The sequence below is a fragment of the Mustelus asterias genome, chromosome 21 (assembly GCF_964213995.1).
Source record: "Mustelus asterias chromosome 21, sMusAst1.hap1.1, whole genome shotgun sequence".
Taxonomy (NCBI): Eukaryota; Metazoa; Chordata; class Chondrichthyes; order Carcharhiniformes; family Triakidae; genus Mustelus; species Mustelus asterias.
This window is the reverse complement of record NC_135821.1, coordinates 17,024,975-17,046,115: the sequence shown is the minus strand read 5'-3', so window position 1 is coordinate 17,046,115 and position 21,141 is coordinate 17,024,975. Positions and strand designations below refer to the sequence as shown.

Genomic DNA, 21,141 nt, shown 5'->3' with positions numbered 1-21,141 from the left:
CCCACCGCCCCCAACAACTCCCGCACCTCCCGCACTCTGCCTCCCTGTCTAAACAGCCACGCTCTGCGTGAGGCCCAGCAGTTGGCATGGCAACCCTTTCCCCACCCTCGCTGCCACACACTGACTGATGGGAATGGCTGGACCTAGGCTGGACCTAGGGACCTTGTTGCTGAGCACTGAGATCAGAGATGGGGCCACTTTGCCCAAAACGCAAGCTTGACTGTGATGTATTGAAGGAGTGCTGCCCTGTCAGAGGTACCGTCTTTCAGATGGGATATTGAACCCTGGGCCTCGCTCAGGTGGAGATGGAAGATGCTGTGGCTATTATTTTGAAGGGGAGTTTCTCTTCCCATGCCATATTGGCCAATATTTATCCCATGGGGCGGCACAGTTGCACAGTGGTTAGTACTGCTGCCTCACAGTGCCAGGGATCCAGGCTCAATTCTGGCCTTGGTCGCTGTCTGTGTGGAGTTTGCCTTTTTCCCCGTGTCTGCGTGGGTTTCCTCCAGATGCTCCAGTTTCCTCCCACAGTCTAAAGATTTTGTGGGTTACGTGGATTGGCCATGCTAAATTGATCCTAGTGCCAGGGGGATTAGCAGGGTAAGTGCGTGGGGTTACGGGAATAGGGCCTGGGTGGGATTGTGGTCGGTACAGACACGGATGGGCCGAATGGCCTCTTTCTGTACTGTGGGGATTCTATGGAATCTTTACAGTGCAGAAGGATGCCATTCAGCCCATTGAGATTGTACTATCTCTCTGAAAGAGCATTCTACCTAGTCCCACTCCCCTGCCTTATCCTCTGGAACCTGGCACATTTTTTCTGTTCAGATAGCAATTCAATTCCCTTTCGAATACCTCGATCAAACCTGACTCCGCCACCCTCTTGCGAAGTTCGTTCCAGACTCCAACCGCCCGCTGGGTAAAAAAAAAATCCTCACATCACTTCTACCCCATTTCCCCGCTATTTTGAACCTGTGCCCTCCAGTCCTTCATGACCTCTTGAGAGGGGACCAGCTTCTCACCACCTACCCCTCAAGCAACATCGTTCAAACCACCCATTGAGCCGTTTTTTATTTTCGATGTGTGCGGCAGCTCGCTGGGTGTAAGCTGTGTTTTCTGCATTGCAGCCATGATTAGTTTCCAGGATTTAATTCAGCACAATGGTTAGCATTACTGGATCACAGCACTCGGGACCTGAATTCGATTCCGGCCTTGGGTTTGAAGTTTATTTATTAGTGTCACAAGTAGGCTTACATTAACACTGCAATGAAGTTACTGTGAAAATCCCCTAGTCGCCACACTCCAGCGCCTGTTCGGTTACACTGAGGGAGAATTTAGCACCTAACCAGCACGTCTTTCAGACTGTGGGAGGAAACTGGAGCACCCGGAGGAAACCCACGCAGACACGGGGCACAACGTGCAAATTCCGCACTGACAGTGACCCAAGCCGGGAATCGAACCCGGTACCCTGGCGCCGTGAGGCAGCAGTGCTGGGTCACTGTCAGTGCGGAGTCTGCACCTTCTGCGTGGGCTTCCTCCGGGTGCTCCGGTTTCCTCCCACAGTCCAAAGATGTGCAGGTTAGGTGCTAAACTGCCCCTTAGTGTCAGGGGGATTAGCAGGGTAAATACATCTGGTTATGGGGATAGGGCCTGGGTGGGATTATTGTCAGTGCAGGCACAATGGGTTGAATGGCCGCTTTCCGCACTGTAGAGATTCCATGGAAATGTTTTTCGACGGCTGTGAAGAGCTTGGGGATGACTTGAAGGGGAAGCAGGGGTGGCTAATCTTTTGTTTCCCTCTAGAAGTGAACTCCAGAGCCTCGTAGACTCGTTGACTCTGATGTTTCTGTGCTGTGTGCAGTCGGTACATTCCTGCTGTACAGCTCAGTGGGAACATTGTCCATGGTCCTCTTGTGTCAAGAAGCTCACTCCTCCTTTCCGTTCAAAAAAGCTCTGGAACTGGCAGCCAAGGGGTTAAACTTTCTCGTTTCTGCAGAAGCTGGTTGCTCATCAGCATAGGCTGGAACTGTGTGTGTGTGGGGGGGATGGGGGTTGAATGGGGAAGAGGAGGTCAAAGGTTTCACTCGGATAAGGAACACAGGCTGACGCCTGGAGCCATCTGACAATTCAGCTATGAAGAAAACCACACAGGAAATGAAGTCAGCATCCTTTCTGTACGAGTTCTTTGTGCCCGTTTATCATGTGAAAGATTTTGAATGGTGGGGAGGGGACAGACGTGCTGCAACAAGAGGGCTGAGCCACAGCGACATGTGACTGTTCCAGAAACAGGAGATAAAAGGGTTTGTGCGCCAGCACTTCCAACACTGGATTCAGCGAGCAGCCAGGGAGCAGCCAGAGAACCCGAGACAGAGATGGAGAACGGAATGGATACCCTGAGAGGAAATGTTGCCTGTACAGACACAGACAGGTAGGGAGACAACGGCTAGACAGGATGCTGAAACCTGGACTGCAAACCTGACTGAGTCTGTTTCTGAGCCCCGAGTGAATCCAGACTCTGAACCCAGACTGAGTCCCAGAGTCTGAACCTAGAGTGAGTCCCAGACTCTGAACCCGGGGTGAATCCCAGACTCTGAATCCGGGGTGAATCCCAGACTTTGAATCCGGGGTGAATCCCAGACTCTGAACCCGGAGTGAATCCAAGTCAAGTTTATTTGACTTGGATCAAGTTTATTTATGAGTCACAAGTAGGCTTACATTCACACTGCAATGAAGTCCAGACTCTGAACCCGGAGTGAGTCCCAGACTCTGAACCCAGAGTGAGTCCCAGACTCTGAACCCAGGGGCAGCACAGTGGTTGGCACCGCTGCCTCACAGTGCCAGGGACCCGGGTTCGATTCCCGGCTTGGGTCCCTGTCTATGTGGAGTCTGCATGTTCTCCCCGTGTCTGCGTGGGTTTCCTCCGGGTGCTCCGATTTCCTCCCACAGTCCGAAAGGCGTGCTGGTTAGGGTGCATTGGCTGTGCTAAATTCTCCTTCAGTGTACCCAAACAGGCACCGGAGTGTGGTGACTAGGGGATTTTTCACAGTAACTTAATTGCAGTGTGAATGTAAGCCTACTTGCGACACGAATAAATAAACTTTAAAACAGAGTGAGTCACAGACTGTGAGGGTGGGATTTTATGGCCTCGCTCGACCCGAGACTGGAAAATCCCGCCCAAGGTCGACAGACATTTCCGTTGCCCTCAATCACCCGCTCTGATTCCGTGGCGAGGAGGTAGAATCCGGTGTGAACCCCGAGTGAGTCCCAGACTCTGAACCCGGAGTGAGCTGGGTGGCACATTGTAAACACAGCTGCTCGCTGGGCTGTCCAACATGTAAAGGTGACAAAGGGATTAAACATTGACAGATGGTAAACCCAGTAGGCTGTTCATCAGGAAATGGAGGTGGGTGGAAGGTACGGACTACGTTACCATGGCAACCCCCTTTTCCTGCATGATATCCTGGACAGTGATTCACTGATCCTTGACCAGAAGATTCTGGGGAACAGGTTTCAGACTCTGAAGCTATCATAGAATTCCTACAGTGCAGAAGGAGGCCATTTGGCCCATCGAGCCTGCACCGACACTGATCCCACCCAGGTCCTATCTCCGTAACCCCACATAACCCCTCCTCGTCCCCCTGACACTAAGGGGACATTTAGCACGGCCAATCCACCTAACCTGCACATCTTTGGACTGTGGGAGGAATCCGGAGCACCCGGAGGAAACCCACGCAGACATGGGGAGAACGTGCAGACTCCGCACAAACAGTGACCCAAGGCCGGAATTGAACCCGGGTCCCTGGCGCTGTGAGGCAGCAGTGCTAACCACTGTGCCACCATGCCACCCGTGTTGTTGGAGTGAGCGAGGTTACCCGATTAGTATGATGACCCCACCCCACTCCCCCATATCCGTTTGCCACCTCAACTCCTCACCTACATTCCCAGGGGTCGCTTCGCTGCTGCCAAGAACACCTTAACTAACCCCAACCCAGCACAGTGCCACACCACAACCAACAATGTGACCCTGTGAGGTTCCTGTGATCCCCCCCCCCCCCCCCCCCCCATCCGATCTCCATGAGGTCCCTATGACCTTCTGAGATTTTCTGCCCCAGTCTCACGTCGGGGGGTGTGGGGGGGGTGACAGTGCGACTCCACACGGCATACACCTTGCTCATGAGTGTTTCCGGGTTAGGGATCAATTGGCCTCCACAATTCGGAGTTAGGTGGTTGGAGATGGGGGCAGGTTGCTACCTATAGAGGGTGTGGAGAGGGCAGAGCACCAGGGGGAGAAGGAGTGGGTCTGATTGCTCTCAGCAGCATTGCAATCTATAGATGAATAAGGAGCTGAAATTCAACGTGCGGTTGCGTCTATAAATAATGACCTCAGGGGTGAGAGCAACATGGCTGTGGACCTCAACTGGAAAAACACAGGATCTACAGTGACTAATTGCATGGCATTTCTCCCAGTGACCTGGCTACATCCTCTGACCTCTATCTAGATGTGACGCCCTTCACAACTGAATATCCTGACAACACTTACTGTTTAGATTCACATTTGGACAACTGGACTGCTGATGCCTTTGTGAGAGTGCGGAGTAATGGGGAGGGGGGGATTCTGATGACAGCTCCCTCTGTTTTTTGGGGTTGTTTTGAGGGGGTGGAGCTGTGTGTGAGACAGGGGACCCCCCACGTGAGGCTGGGGTCTGACTGAGCCGAACCTTAACCTTGCCCTTTGACCTCTTTCTCCCCAGCATGCCGAATGACCTATCAGAAGCCCTGAAGCTGGCCACACAGGAGTCACATGAGCTGGCCGAAAACTCAGAGTTCATGAGAAACTTCCAGAAGGGTCAGGTGACCCGGGAGCAGTTCGAGGTAAGGTTTCAGTCACTGGAAAAGTCCAAGCTTGAGCCTCAGGGAGCTGGAGGTCAAATCCACTGTGTCTCTTTCTCGTCCTGTATTCGTAAGCCCCATGTTAGAATCAGAATACTTTACAGCATAGAGGGAAGCCATTTGCCCAATCATCCCTGTGATTACTAATCTGCCCCCTCCCCCTGCTTGAGTTGCAAATACCCCCTCCCCTTCAATATCCAAAGTTATTATTGAATCAACTTCCATCTTGCAGCCCCTTGCCCTCACAAACTAGCTCACAGTTTGGCGATGGCCAAGTGGTATTATCGCTAGACTATTTATTAATCCAGAAACTCAGCTAATGTCCTGGGGACCCGGGTTCGAATCCCGCCAGGGCAGGTGGTGGAATTTGAATTCAATGAAAAGTATCTGGAATTAAGAATCCACTGATGACCATGAAACCATTGTCGATTGTTGGAAAAACCCATCTGCTTCACTCATGTTCTTGAGGGAAGGATATCTGCCGTCCTTACCCAGTCTGGCCTACATGCGACTCCAGAGCCACAGCAATGTGGTTGATTCTCAACTGCCCTCGGGCAACTCGGGATGGGCAATAAATGCTGACCAGCCAGCAACACCCATGTCCCACGCATGAATAAAAACAACAACTCACTACATTAAAAAATAATCTCCTTGTTCTGTCTCGAGTGCTTTTGGCCATAACCCTTAAACCTGTGTTCCTCTGGTACCTGACCCTCCCAACTCATTTCCTGGTTTCTCCTTGTTTACTCTGTCAACGCCCTTCATGGTTGTGAATGCCTTACTCTAATTCTCCCCATTTCCACGGTGGCACAGTGGTTAGCACTGCTGCCTCACAGCACCAGGGACCTGGGTTCGATTCCCGGCTTGGGTCACTGTCTGTGTGGAGTCTGCACGTTCTCCCCGTGTCTGCGTGGGTTTCCTCCGGGTGCTCCGGTTTCCTCCCACAGTCTTAAAGATGCTGGTTAGGGTGCATTGGCCATGCTAAATTCTCCCTCAGTGTACCCGAACAGGCGCCGGAGTGTGGCAACTGGGGGATTTTCATTAACTTTATTGCAGTGTTAACGTAAGCCTTCTTGTGACACTAATAAATAAATTTTAAACAATGTAAGAGCATATGAATTAGGAGCAGGAGTAGGTGAGTGGGTGTCTGGGATTTGCTGCCCAGGTTAGTGGTGGAGGTAGAGACCCTAAACTCTTTTAAAAAGTACCTGGATCTGCACCTTAAGTGCTGTAAGTTGCAGGGCTATGGGCTGGGTGCAGGAAGTGAGATTAGAAAGGGCACCTGGGTGTCCTCAGGCTAGCATGGACCAGATGGGCTGAATGGCCTCCTACTGTGCTTTAACTTTTCTATGGCTCGACCCGTCCCCTCCCGCCTGCTCCGCCATTCAATAAACCAATCTGTTTGCAACTTCAATCCCACGTTTCCCGCCTACCCCTGATAACTTTTCGCCTCCGTGTTAGTCAAGAATCTGTCCAGCTCTGCCTTAGAAACAATTCCATGGCTCTTCTTCCAGCACCTTTTAGTGGAAGAGAGTTCCAAAGACTCCCTCTGAGAGAAGGCCCTGAGACCCAGATCTAGCCTGAATTCCATCTTCTTAAATCCTAGGCCTTCCCTTGCTTCTGAAACCATAGTCACTCTGGTTGGCAGGGCAACCAAGGGTGACGCTTTAAAAATAAGGGGGTCGCCCATTAAAAATGGATTTGAGGCAATTTTTTTTCTCTCAAAGGGTCATGCTTCTCTGGAACTCCCTTCCTGAGAAAGCGCTGGAAGCAGAGTATTTGAATATTTTTCAGGCAGAGGTGAATAGATTCTTGGCAAGCAAAGTGGGTGGTCGGTTATTTGGGGGCAGGCAGGATGCAGATTTGAGGTTATTGTCAGATCAACCATGATCTTATTATATGGCGCAGCAGGCTCAAGGCCTACTCTTAGAATCCGTACAGTGCAGAGGGAGGCCATCAAACCCATTGAGTCTGCACTGACTCATCTTACCCAGGCCCACCACCCAATGTTGCCCTCCCTCATTGCTCTGACCCTGTATCATTCTGGTTGTCTTTTTCTGTAAACTTTCCCTTACTGCAATGTCCCTCCTGTATTTTGGCCACCACTGCTGGAGGCATTGTTCAAAGTCAAATCACACCTACTTAAAGTGGATGCCCCACAGTGTAAAGTTACAAGCCCGTGTTCCTAAATGGAGGGGGGAGGGTTAAGGAATCTCCCCCCCACAATCCATTCCTAGCCCTCTGCCTCCATGAACTGTGTCAGAAGTTTAACAACACCAGGTCCACTCCATGAAGTGTGCCTACCACTCAATCAGTAACAAAGAAATCCTTTTTCGTAAGGAACAGTAAAGGGAAACTTACATTTCTATAGCGCCTTTCACCACCTCCTGCGTCCCAAAGGGCTTTACAGACAATGAAATGCCTTCGAAGTGTGATCATTGTTTATGCACAGCAAGATCCCACAAACAGCAATGAGATTCTGACCAGATTATCTGCTTTTGGGTGGTTGGCTGAGGGATCATTATTGACCCCACGACAGTGAGAGAGCCGTCCTTCTCTTCTCGGCAGAGTGTCTGTGGGATCTTTTTTGTCCACCTGAGGGAGCCTCAGTTTAACGTCTGGACAATGGCACCGCCAACAGTGCAGCACTCCCTCAGCACTGATCTTCTGATAGTGCAGCACTTCCTCAGTACTGACCCTCTGACAGTGCAGCACTCCCTAAGTACTGACCCTCTGACAGTGCGGCACTCCCTCAGTACTGACCCTCTGACAGTGCGGCACTCCCTCAGTACTGACCCTCTGACAGTGTGGCACTCCCTCAGCACTGATCCTCTGACAGTGCGGCACTCCCTCAGCACTGATCCTCTGACAGTGCGGCACTCCCTCAGCACTGATCCTCTGACAGTGTGACACTCCCTCAGCACTGATCCTCTGACAGTGCAGCACTCCCTCAGCACTGATCCCCTGACAGTGCGGCACTCCCTCAGCACTGACCCTCTGACAGCGTGGCACTCCGTCAGTACTGTTGGGAGAGCAGACAAAATTTGCCATCGGCGCCCTCACCCTCAGTGCCCTCTTCCTCAGAATCCTCAATCTGTTACCGTGCTCCTTGCCCTCAATGCCCACTCTACATTGGCGCTCTGGCGGTGAGCTGAGCTACACTCTGTTCACAATCCTCTTCCCTTCCCTCCCTCCTGCAGCTGTTGCTGGATTCTCTGTACTTCATCTACACGGCCTTGGAAGAGGAGATCGAGAGGAACAAGGACCACCCGGCCTTCGCCCCTCTCTACTTCCCCGCAGAGCTCAACCGGAAAGAGGCCTTGGAACAGGATCTGGAATACTTCCACGGGCCGGGCTGGAGGAGCCGCATCGAGTGTCCCAGGGCCACAGGGAAATACATGTCACGGATCCAGGAGGTGGGCCGAAGGGCACCCGAGCTTCTGGTGGCCCACACCTACATCAGGTACTTGGGGGACCTGTCGGGGGGCCAGGTGCTGAAGAAAGTGGCCCAGAAAGCATTGCAGCTGCCCAGCACGGGCGAAGGGGTGGCATTCTTCACCTTTGACCGGGTCACCAACGCCACCAAGTTCAAGCAGCTGTACCGCTCGCGAATGAACACGCTGGAAATCAGTCGAGAGACAAAGGGAAAAATCCTGGATGAGGCAAACCGGGCCTTTCAACTCAATGTGGAGGTAAGAGAAAGATATCCAATTTTGTGTTAATTATCTCGCAAGGTTTTGTTTCTGACCTTGGTACAATTTACAGTTTGGCCTTCACTTGAAGTCCACTCAGCCTTTGTTGCTAAGGCAGATTCAGCCTAGATCCTTAGGCCTACCCAGCCTTGGCCTACGTTTCTTCCTTCGTCTTGGGCCCAGCCTCAAACTGCTTTCTATCTTATTTCCAATGCAGGTCTTTGCAGAGCTGCAGCAGCTGAAAGCTCAGGACCCCAAGCAAGGTTCCAGGTAAGAACATCGTGGTGCCAACTAGGATTTGAATTCCATACCTGCCATGGGCAGAACTCTGTACCACAACCACATCCATAGCTGCAGCATAAAGCATCCTTTCCCTGGTCCATTAATGTGGCTCAGCCTGATCAGCCCTCCTTTCCTATAAAAATGGGGAGATACAACCAGTAACACAGGGGGTTAGAGAGAGAGGTTACCACCTGAGCTGTACGGTATCTGACCAGGATGCTGGATTCCACCACTGTGCATCCTGGTGAGAGTCAGTGCCTTTGAGAAAGGAGCAAGGAGAAAGGAACAATCAGAACAAGGGCTTAGATCCATTGAGTGTTCCCAATGACAGTCTGAGACCAACAAACCCGTTTGGCGGCACGGTAGCACAGTGGTTAGCACTGCTGCTTCACAGCTCCAAGGACCTGGGTTCGATTCCTGGCTTGGGTCACTGTCTGTGTGGAGTTTGCACATTCTCCTCGTGTCTGCGTGGGTTTCCTCCAGGTGCTCCTGTTTCCTCCCACAGTCCAAAGATGTGCGGGTTAGGTTGATTGGCCATGCTAAAATTGCCCCTTAGTGTCCTGAGATGTTAGAGGGATTAGCGGGTAAATATATAGGGATATGGGGGTAGGGCCTGGGTGGGATTGTGGTCATTGCAGACTCGATGGCCCAGATGGCCTCTTTCTGCACTGTAGGGTTTCTATGATTCTATGAAACCCACTGGACAGGAAAGGCATATGAGCAAAGAGGAAAGGGGAAGGGAGAGGGGCAGATATCTCCCCAACACTGGCTCCAAATCCACCACCAGGAGGAGCAGCCTGAGGGTTAGGGTCAAGGTTAGGGTGAGGTTCAGGGTTAGTCTTAAAGTTAATCTTAAGGTTAGGTTCCGGATTAGTTTTAGGATTAAGGTTACGGTTAGGGTAGGGGGTGGTGGGGGTGGGTACAGGGTGGTAGGGGGGTGGGGGGGGCGTTCTGTTTGAATGAGGGAGCCAACCTGGGGCAGCAGCTGAATTGGACCAACCTAACCCTGCCCTTTGATCTCTTTGTCACAGCATGCCAGCTGACCTATCAGAAGCTCTGAAGCTGGCCACAAAGGATTCGCACGAACTGGCCGAAAACTCGGAGTTCATGAGAAACTTCCAGAAGGGTCAGGTGTCCCGAGATCAGTTTAAGGTAAAGGAAAGATATTGGTTCTATAAACACTGCACTCTGTTCCCTCCCTCACAGTTTTACTCATGACCTCTCCTCACTAATCCCAGCCCTCCCTCAACCCTTCACTCTCGTCCCTCCCCCCCTCCACCTTCACTCTTACCCATTCTTTCCCCCTCAGCACCCACCCCCTTTTCCCTACTCACTGGTTCCAGAATAGGGACGTGTAGAGGACAGCACACAGATCGTCCGTGACCTCACCGGAACCATGGTTCGGACAGCCAGCGAGTGTCACTGGGAGGCCTTGAGGCCAGCTTGAGCCTGTCTGTAGGCCCACAGGCCCGAGGCCAGGAGCAGGAATCACAGCTGCTCTCACTGCTCCACCTCCTTGCCCAGGGAAACTGGGGTAAATTGTAACTCAATCATAGAAACCCTACAATGCAGAAAGGGGCCATTTGTCCCATCAAGTCTGCACCGACCACAATCCCACCCAGGCCCTACCCCCATATCCCTACATATTTACCTGCTAATCCCTCTAACCTACGCATCTCAGGAAACTAAGGGGCAATTTTAGCATGGCCAATCAACCTAACCCGCACATCTTTGGACTATCCTAGGCTGAGGACTCAGGCAAAAGGATCTGTCTATAATTGGAACCCGAGCACCAGACTGGGGAAGGGAGGGGTCCACCCAGTTGGAAATGTTCCTCAGGTACCACTGTAGAACCGCCACGTCTGACAGCATGGCGCTGCCTCAGCACTGTCCCTCTGACAGTGCAACACTTCCTCAGTACTGTCCCTCTGACAGTGCAGCACTTCCTCAGTACTGTCCCTCCGACAGTGCAGCACTTCCTCAGTACTGTCCCTCTGACAGTGCAGCACTCCCTCAGTACTGACCCTCTGACAGTGCAGCACTCCCTCAGCACTGACCCTCTGACAGTGCGGCACTCCCTCAGCACTGACCCTCTGACAGTGCAGCACTCCCTCAGTACTGTCCCTCTGACAGTGCGGCACTCCTTCAGTATTGTTTTTACATCAGGTGGAATATGGCAATGGTGCTCATTCAGTGCCCTCAGCACTCTCGCCCTCAATGCCCACTCTACATTGGCGCTCTGGCGGTGAGCTGAGCTACACCCTGTTCACAATCTTCTTCCCTTCCCTCCCTCCTGCAGCTGTTGCTGGACTCTCTGTACTTCATCTACACGGCCTTGGAAGAGGAGATCGAGAGGAACAAGGACCACCCGGCCTTCGCCCCTCTCTACTTCCCCGCGGAGCTCAACCGGAAAGAGGCCTTGGAACAGGATCTGGAATACTTCCACGGGCCGGGCTGGAGGAGCCGCATCGAGTGTCCCAGGGCCACAGGGAAATACATGTCACGGATCCAGGAGGTGGGCCGAAGGGCACCCGAGCTCCTGGTGGCCCACACCTACATCAGGTACTTGGGGGACCTGTCGGGGGGCCAGGTGCTGAAGAAAGTGGCCCAGAAAGCATTGCAGCTGCCCAGCACGGGCGAAGGGGTGGCATTCTTCACCTTTGACCGGGTCACCAACGCCACCAAGTTCAAGCAGCTGTACCGCTCGCGAATGAACACGCTGGAAATCAGTCGAGAGACAAAGGGAAAAATCCTGGATGAGGCAAACCGGGCCTTTCAACTCAATGTAGAGGTAAGAGAAAGACTCATAATCAGTAACCATAGTGAGTACTGTATCTGTGATTTAATTTGATTTATTATTGTCGCATGTATTAGTATACAGTGAAAAGTATTGTTTCTTGCACGCTATACAAAGCATACCATTCATAGAGAAGGAAAGGAGAGGGTGCAGAATGTAGTGTTACAGTCATAGCTAGGGTGTAGAGAAAGACCCAACTTAATACAAGGTAGGTCCATTCAAAAGTTTAACAGCAACAGGGAAGAAGCTGTTCTTGAGTCGATTGGTACGTGACCTCAGAATTTTGTATCTTTTTCCCGACGGACGAAGGTGGCAGAGAGAATGTCCGGTAGAGAGAGTGTAAGAGAGTATGTGCTGTTCATTTGTGTGAAGTCTTGACTCCATGTGCACCCTCTGACAGTGCAGCACTCCCTCAGCACTACTGACCCTCTGACAGTGCAGCACTCCCTCAGCACTGACCCTCTGACAGTGCGGCACTCCCTCAGCACTGACCCTCTGACAGTGCAGCACTCCCTCAGTACTGACCCTCTGACAGTGCGGCACTCCCTCAGTACTGACCCTCTGACAGTGCAGCACTCCCTCAGCACTGACCCTCTGACAGTGCAGCACTCCCTCAGTACTGACCCTCTGACAGTGCAGCACTCCCTCAGCACTGACCCTTTGACAGTGCGGCGCTCCCTCTGTACTGACCCTCTGACAGTGCGGCACTCCCTCAGCACTGACCCTTTGACCGTGCGGCACTCCCTCAGCACTGACCCTCTGACAGTGCGGCTCTACCTCAGCACTGACCCTCTGACAGTGCGGCTCTCCCTCTGCACTGACCCCCTGACAGTGCGGCACTCCCTCAGCACTGACCCTCTGACAGTGCGGCTCTACCTCAGCACGGACCCTCTGACAGTGCAGCACTCCCTCAGTACGGACCCTCTGACAGTGCGGCATTCCCTCAGCTCTGACCCTCTGACAGTGCGGCACTCCAAAGTAAGAAGTTTAACAACACCAGGTTAAAGTCCAACAGGTTTATTTGGTAGCAAAAGCAAAAGCAAAAGGTGTGGCTTTTGCTACCAAATAAACCTGTTGGACTTTAACCTGGTGTTGTTAATCTTCTTACTGTGTTTACCCCAGTCCAACGCCGGCATCTCCACATCAGTGCGGCACTCCCTCAGCACTGACCCTCTGACAGTGCAGCACTCCGTCAGTACTGACCCTCTGACAGTGCGGCACTCCCTCAGCACTGACCCTCTGACAGTGCAGCACTCCCTCAGTACTGACCCTCTGACAGTGCGGCACTCCGTCAGTACTGACCCTCTGACAGTGCGGCACTCCCTCAGCACTGACCCTCTGACAGTGCGGCACTCCCTCAGGACTGACCCTCTGACAGTGCAGCACTCCCTCAGTACTGACCCTCTGACAGTGCGGCACTCCTTCAGCACTGACCCTCTGACAGTGCAGCACTCCGTCAGTACTGACCCTCTGACAGTGCGGCACTCCCTCAGCACTGACCCTCTGACAGTGCAGCACTCCGTCAGTACTGACCCTCTGACAGTGTGGCACTCCTTCAGCACTGACCCTCTGACAGTGCAGCACTCCGTCAGTACTGACCCTCTGACAGTGCGGCATTCCCTCAGCACTGACCCTCTGACAGTGCGGCACTCCTTCAGTACTGACCCCCTGACAGTGTGGCTCTCCCTCAGCACTGACGTATGACAGTGCGGCACTCCTTCAGCACTGCTTTTATAACGATGTAAAAATTAACAATACTTGAAATGAAGGTGTGAACTTTGATCAGGTGCAACTTCCTTCGGTCTGAGGTGATTCCTGGAGCCCCGTGACTGTCCAGGGGGCTGATTGATGGGATGAATATTGTCTGACATTGTGTTGTCCTTCTTGTTTTGGTATCCTCCCACTGATGGAGTTGATGGGCTGAATGGTCTCTTGCTGAGTGCAATGACTCCTCCCTGCTTCTAAGGCAGTGAAGAGGATTCATGAACAGGCCGCAATATCAACCCTCGATCCGTGACTGTCACCATCTCATGCCGGCTGACTGTCCAATCAATCTGGTTCAGTCCAATCAATCTGGTTCAGTCCGAGTGTTTTCCGGGAATCCTTCACTGAGGAGATAGGGGTAATAAGATGCCTCACAACACCAGGTTAAAGTCCAACCTGAGGAAGGAGCAGCACTCCAAAAACTCGTGATAAACCTGTTGGACTTTAACCTGGTGTTGTGAGACTTCTTACTGTGCCCCACCCCAGTCCAACGCCGGCATCTCCACATCAGATATGGGCTGGGGTGGACGCGGGTTTGGGTTGGGGTTGTGCTCCCTCAGACACTGGGTTTTATTTCCTGAGTTGGGCCTTCCCGGACTCTCCTGCCCCGCCCGTGTCCACCCGGACCGACTGGGATCCGCGAGTCACAGCTCCGGCCATCTTATCTCTATTACACCGCAGCCCGTCAGAATGAAAAACTTTCTCCTCTCATTCCTCGCTGCAGCTTTTCACCGAACTCCAGGCATTGAGCTCCGGACCGGAGAGGAATGGTGCCGCACACGGGAACGCCACAGAGACCAGGAAACGCGCCACAGAGACCAGGAAACGCACCACCGCTCAGGGTAAGGGAGGTGAGACTGGGCGGGGGAAGGGGGGGGGAGCACGTGAATCTGCGTCATAGAGTCGCAGAGTGGGTTCTTCCAGCTGTACTCGTCCCGAATCCAGAAAATCCTCCCTGAGGTCAATGAACCTTTCCATGGTACGCCCCCTCGCCCGCTCCGAATCCTGTGGCGGGCAGAACAGGAAGATTTGCCCCTTAGTGTCAGGGGGGGGGGGCTAGCAAGGGTAAATGCATGGGGTTATGGGGATAGGGGCTGGCTGGGATTGTGGTTGGTGCAGACTGGCTGGGCTGAATGGCCTCCTTCTGCACTGTGGGATTCCATGATTCTATGGAGTTTTACAGTATGGAAAGAGGCCCTTTGGCCCATCATGTTTGTGCTGGCCATCAAACGCCTATCTTTTCTAATCCCATTTCCCAGCGCTGGCTCCATAGCCTTGTATGCTGTGACATTTCAAGTGCTCATCGAAATACTTCTTAAATGTTGTGGGGGTTCCCGCCTCTACCACCCTCTCGTGCAGCGAGTTCCAGATTCCCACCACCCTCAGTGAAAAGGTTTATCCTCAAATCCCCTCCAAATCTCCTGCTCCTTACCCTAAATCTATGTCCCCTGGTTATTGACCCCTCCACTAAGGGGAAACCTTCCATCCTATCTCCATCCGTCTCTGTGTTCCTCATTATTTTGTACAGCTCGATGAGGTCCCCCCTCAGCCTTCCCTGCTCTAAGGGAAAACAGCCCCAGCCTCTCTTCGTAGCTGAAACACTCCAGCCCAGGCAACATCCTGCTGAATCTCCTCTGCAGCCTCTCTAGTGCAATCACATCCTTCCTATAGTGTGGCAATCTAAACTGCACACAGTACTTCAGCTGTGGCCTAACCAGCGTTTTATACAGCTCCATCATAACCTCCCTGCTCTTGTCTTTATTAGCCGAGGCATAGAATACAAGTATCCCATATGCCTTCTCAACCACCTTATCTACCTGTCCTGCTGCCTTCAGGGATCTTTGGACATGCACCCCCCCCGGTCCTCTGTACTTCCTAGCGTCCTACTATTCCTTCTATATTTCCTTTCCTTGTTCTCCCAAAATGCATCACCTTACGCTTTTGTGGCCATGACTGTACCAGTATTTGTTGCCACCCATAATTACCCTTTTTAACCAAGTGTCTTGCTCAGCCATTTCAGAGGGGAGGATGAAAATGATTCACGTTACTGTGAGCCTAGAGTCAGATGTAGGCTGGACCCAGTGAGGATCTCGCCCTGGTCTCGAGGGTGATGGCTATGAACTAGGGTTGTTTTCACTGGACTGAGGCTGAGGGGGCGACCTGATTGAGCTCGACAAAATTATGAGAGGCATAGACAGAGTGGATAGTCAGAGGCTTTTTCCCAGGGTGGAAGTGTCAGTTACAAGGGGGCACAGGTTCAAGATGAGAGGGGGAAAGTTTAAGGGAGATGTGCCCGGGGGGAGGTTTTTCTCACAGAGGTGGGTGCCTGGAACGCGCTGCCAGGAGGAGGTAGTGGAAACAGGCACATTAACAACATTTAAGAGGCATCTGGATGGGTACATGATAGGGAGGGAATAGAGGGATACGGACTGAGTCAGGGCAGAAGTTTTTTTTAGTTTAGTTAGGGCATCATGATCAGCACAGGCTTGTAGGGCCGAAGGGCCTGTTCCTGTGCTGTGCTCTCCTTTGTTCTTGTTCTTTTGTTTGGGGGGCAGATATTCTTCCCTCAAGGAACACTAGTGAACCAGATGAGGTTTTACAACAAACGATGATAATTTCATGACTTTATATTCTGAATTTATCAATTAATTGAATTTAAATTCCCACAGCTGCCGTGATTTGAACCAAGATCAAAAAGCAAAGTGCTGCGGATGCCGGGATCTGAGACAATAACGGAAAATGCTGGAAAGTCTCAACAGGTCTGACAGCATCTGTGGAGAGAGAATAGAGCCAACGTTTCGAGTCAGGATGACCCAAAGATGCTGTCAGACCTGCTGAGATTTTTCCAGCATTTTCTGGCTTTGTGGGGGATTTGAACTCTTGTTCTCCAGAGAATTAGCCGAGAATTACCCTGGCCCTCAAGCAACTTCCCAGTATTTGCTGCCACCCATAATTACCCTTTTTCACCAAGTGGCACTAACTGATAGAACCCAGTAGCTGTCCAGGTGAGAGTGTGTGAATGTACAGAGGACAGTATGAATCTCATAAACACCAACAGCTGGATTGGTTACAGTCTATTGGCCTGTCCCAGTCAACCAATGACTATTATCTTTTGCCCTCACAGGACAAGCAATACCAACAGGAGCCAATCAACATCTGCCGAAGCAGCCACGTGATTCGTTAATGAACAGCCCGCCCCTGCGATTCGCCCTTCTACTTGGTTTGGCGGCAGTGTCGCTCGCTATTGGTTTGTACCAGTATCTGTTGTGAGACTGCCCGACGATGAGGCAACGAGGGATTTGAACTGGCATCTTCCCCTCGATCGCAGTACTGACCGAATTTAACCAGTTATTTAGCCAAGCGACAGCGGGGATCGCACTCTCGCTTCTGAGTCGGAGGGTTGTGGGTTTAAACCCAACCCCGGAGAGTCGATCGTTTAATCTGATCTGACACTCCCCCCAAAGCGGTACCGAGGGACTGCAGCACTGCCGGAGGTGTCGTTTTCCTGTCTGGACTGTTAAACCGAGTCCCTCCCCCATCTGCCTACTCGGACGAACCCACAGCACTATTTCACAGAACAGCAGCGAAGTTCTCCCGAGATTCCCACATTTATCCCTCAATCAAATTACGAAAGGAAAGATTACCTAGTCAGTACTGCATTGATTTTTTTTTTACTGTGGGAGCTTGCTGTGCACAGATCGGATGTTGCATTTCCTGCGATAATGACATTTGATTGGCTGTAAAGCGCTTTGAGATGTTCGGAGATAGAATGCTTACAGCGCAGAAGGAGGCCACTTAGCCCATCGAGCCTGCTCCAACCACAATCCCACCCAGGCCCTATCCCCATAACCCTACACCTTTACTTTGGCTAGTACCCCTGGCACTAAGGGTCAATTTAGCATGACCAATCAACCTAACCCGCACAACCTTTGGACTGTGGGAGGAAACCGCAGCACCCGGAGGAAACCCACGCAGACACGGGGAGAACGTGCAAACTCCACACAGAAAGCCACCCGAGGCCAGAATTGAACCCGGGTCCCTGGCGCTGTGAGGCAGCTGCGCTAACCACTGAGCTACCGTGCCACCCATGGGTCCTTCCCATCCACTCCGTCTAGGTCCCTCACAACATTGTACTTCTCAATCAAATCTCCCCTTAGTCTCCTCTATTCCAAGGAAAACAACCCCAGCCTATCCCACCTTCATCTTCATCGCTGCAATTTTTCCTTGTTCTGGTGAAAATATAATTTCTCACTATTTAACCTGTTGAATCCTTTTCAGTTGCCCTTTCAATCCTCTGAACTCAAGGAAATATATGTCAGACTTATGCAACGTGCCCTCAGGAACTTTGTCCGATACTCGGTCCCCATGAAACTCCTTGGGGGGTATTTTCCGAACATTAACGGTGCTATAAGAGTCCACATTGTTGCTGTTTTTTAAAAAGTCATCACTGCAGGAAGTCCTGGCTGATATTATCTACTGACATTGTGCTGCTCATTACTAAACAAGGTAAAAAAAATAATCTGATCGTGTTCATTTTAGTGGGAACTTGCTGTGCGCAAATCTCCTTGCGTGACAGCATTAACCACACCTCGAAAGTATTTCATTGGCTGTGAAGCACTTTGGGATGTCCCGATGCCATGACGGGCACTATAGAAATGCAAGTTTTTTTTCCTATATTTTTGCGTTAAGACTGTTTGTATATAAGTATATATTTGTACAAATTGTTACTGAACCATTTCAATCTACTGTAAACAATTGCATTTGAATTAAAATCGACTGATTTCAGATTCTGTGTTGGCTCTGTTTTAAAAGCTGTGAGGATGAGTGGAGTAAGAGTGTTTGATCTGGGGAATTTGAGTGTGAGTGATCTCAGCAGCAAAGCACACAGGGCAGCATTTTCCTCCTGTTAAGGCGTCGGCTCGGTGGCACAGTGGTTAGCACCACTGCCTCACAGCGCCAGGGATCCGGGTTCAGTTCCGGCCTCGGGTCACTGTCTGTGTGGAGTTTGCACATTCCTTGAGTGGGTTTCCTCCGGGTGCTCTGGTTTCCTCCTACACTCCAATAGAAACATTGAATCCTACAGTACAAAAGGAGGCCATTTGGCCCATCAAGTCTGCACCAACCACAATCCCACCCAAGCCATATCCCCATAACCCCATGCATTTACCCCAGCTAGTCCCCCTGACACTAAGGGGCAATTTAGCATGGCCAATCCACATAACCCGCACATCTTTGGAGTATGGGAGGAAACTGGAGCACCCGGAGGAAACCCACGCAGACACGGGGAGAATGTGCAAACTCCACACAGACAGTGACCCAAGCCAGGAATTGACCCCAGGTCCCTGGCGCTGTGAGGCAGCAGTGCTAACCACTGTGCCACCGTGCTGCCCTGATGTGCAGGTTAGGTGGATTGACCATCCTAAATTGCTCCTTAGTGACAGGGGGATTGGCAGGGTAAATAAGTGGGATTATGGAGATAGAGCCTGGGTGGGATTGTTGTCGGTGCAGACTCGATGGGCCAAATGGCCTCTGTCTGCAATGTAGGGAGTCTATGATTTTACAGACCAGAGGCCCAAGTTACATTAGGAAGTCAGAAAGACTCCAGCAATTTTTCTAAATGGCTTGAAGTGAGGAAAGAATATTTCCAGGAATGATTCCATTCACAAAGTATGGATCTTTTATAGAAAAACAGACTTTATTTAATAACACAGTTTAAATATAACTTTTAACAAATAAGGCAGTTTAACCATTAACAGTTGAACAATATTTAAAAATGAAAGAAAACAACTTTTATGCCTGTCCCAGTTCCAATTAAGCCCCATTCATGGATAAATCAAATTCATTTTTAAATAAATACAGTCGGCAAATCCAGGCATTCTTGCTTTAACATTTGTTAACAGTCTTGGAGCTTTCAGAGAGAGATAGAGTTCCAGAAGCCTGCAAAATCCTTCAAACTTCAACCAAGATTCAGCTGCAACTGAACTGCCTTCTGTAAAAGTTGTTTCTCTCTGCTACAGACCCAGCTTTGCAGATAAACTACATATTGGGCAGCATGGTGGCACAGTGGTTAGCACTGTTGCCTCACTGTGCCAGGGACCCGGGTTCGATTCCCAGCTTGGTTCACTGTCTATGAAGAGTTTGCACACTCTCCATGTGTCTGCTCCGGTTTCCTCCCACAGTCTGAAAGATGGGCTGGTTAGGTGCATTGGCCATGCTAAATTCTCCCTCCGTGTACCCGAACAGGCACCGAGGTGTGGAGACCAGGGGATTTTCACAGTAACTTCATTGTAGTGTTAATGTAAGCCTGCTTGTGACTAATAAATAAACTTTTACTGATTCTGTCAATCACTCGATCAAAAGCTCGGCACAACATCGTGGGCCGAAGGGCCTGTTCTGTGCTGTACTGTTCTATGTTCTATGTAAAAATCTTGACTGAACACAGAGGGAGCGCACGGCTCTCACAGTCAATGCTGTGAGCAATCAGCACGCTTGCCCTTGCCCTCACTTCATTTGCCCTTGCTTTACATGCGTATCACTTTGGTCATACCAGTAAGAAAAAAAACTACACGGATGGAAACCAGCAGAATGTGGGCAACGCTGCGTGTGGCCATCGGTCAACAAAATGTCTCTTGGTCCGCCACACTCAGAACCCAGATGGGCTGCATTTGGCCCCCCAGGCTGCAGACTGCCCATCACTGTTTTAAGGCCATTGTAGGGGAGATTTAGTACAATGGGAACAAATGATATCTAACCTCTTTGTAATGGATAAATAGAGGACAGGGGACAACCATAATTGTCAAATGAAACAGAGGGGAGATGAGAAGAATGTTATTTTTATACACAGAGAGTTATTGTGATCTGGAATGTTCTGTCTACCCCGAAAAGACAGTGGGAGAAGATTTGGTAGGAGCTTTAAAAAGAGAACTGGTTAAATACATGAATAGTTATTTATTTCCACACAAGACATACAGATGACAATGATCACAGCATTGACAACAATTGTGAGTTTCATATACACTGATTACAGATGGGGTTATTGGTTTATGCTTTGGGGGGGAAGGGTGAAGCAAGTTGTAAGCATTTGTTTGAAGGTTAAAACCCCCCATGGAGGAAGAGAAAGAGATGTCAGCCATGGCATGTGGATAGGAGGGAGAGCCAGAAAGGTGAAATCCATTTGTTATAAATGAGATCATTACAGTTAATTCCCATATACATGAGTCTCCACATTTCCAATGGGGGGGGGGGGGGAATTGCTGATTTGTCAGTTTCTTTGGCTTAGTTGAGTAAAGTGCTTATCTAGTAAACAAGAAATTCTGGGTTCAAGCCCCAGCACAGCCTTATTCAGATTGAAATGAATTATACAATTGGCGATAAGGCCAAATGTCTCCACATTTTGTTGGAAAAGGAGTGCATTTGGGTGAACAGAATGGCTGATAGGGATAGTCATGATGTGGAGATGCCGGCGTTGGACTGGGGTAAACACAGTAAGAAGTTTAACAACACCAGGTTAAAGTCCAACAGGTTTATTTGGTAGCAAAAGCCACACAAGCTTTCGGAGCTCTAAGCCCCTTCTTCAGGTGAGTGGGAATTCTGTTCACAAACAGAGCTTATAGGCTTATAAGCTCTGTTTGTGAACAGAATTCCCACTCACCTGAAGAAGGGGCTTAGAGCTCCGAAAGCTTGTGTGGCTTTTGCTACCAAATAAACCTGTTGGAC

General features: G+C 50.8%; 1 protein-coding gene across 1 annotated transcript; it reads left to right on the top strand.

Annotated features, from left to right (window-relative positions):
• The first annotated feature begins 2,266 nt into the window (after positions 1-2,266).
• On the top strand, positions 2,267-18,210 carry LOC144509149 (heme oxygenase 1-like). The gene is made up of 8 exons (XM_078237561.1): positions 2,267-2,428; positions 4,752-4,872; positions 8,091-8,582; positions 8,800-8,852; positions 9,896-10,016; positions 11,164-11,655; positions 14,150-14,267; positions 16,550-18,210. The coding sequence occupies exons 1-8, from the start codon at positions 2,373-2,375 to the stop codon at positions 16,693-16,695; spliced, it is 1,599 nt and encodes a 532-aa protein (XP_078093687.1). The 5' UTR covers positions 2,267-2,372; the 3' UTR covers positions 16,696-18,210.
• Positions 18,211-21,141: the final 2,931 nt, after the last annotated feature.

Excerpts from the sequence above, each read along its gene's own strand:
- LOC144509149 (XM_078237561.1), top strand. The coding sequence starts at position 2,373 with ATGGAGAACGGAATGGATACCCTGAGAGGAAATGTTGCCTGTACAGAC. Across the intron at positions 8,853-9,895 it reads GACCCCAAGCAAGGTTCCAG|CATGCCAGCTGACCTATCAG; the intron begins GTAAGAACATCG and ends TCTTTGTCACAG. Across the intron at positions 10,017-11,163 it reads TGTCCCGAGATCAGTTTAAG|CTGTTGCTGGACTCTCTGTA; the intron begins GTAAAGGAAAGA and ends TCCCTCCTGCAG.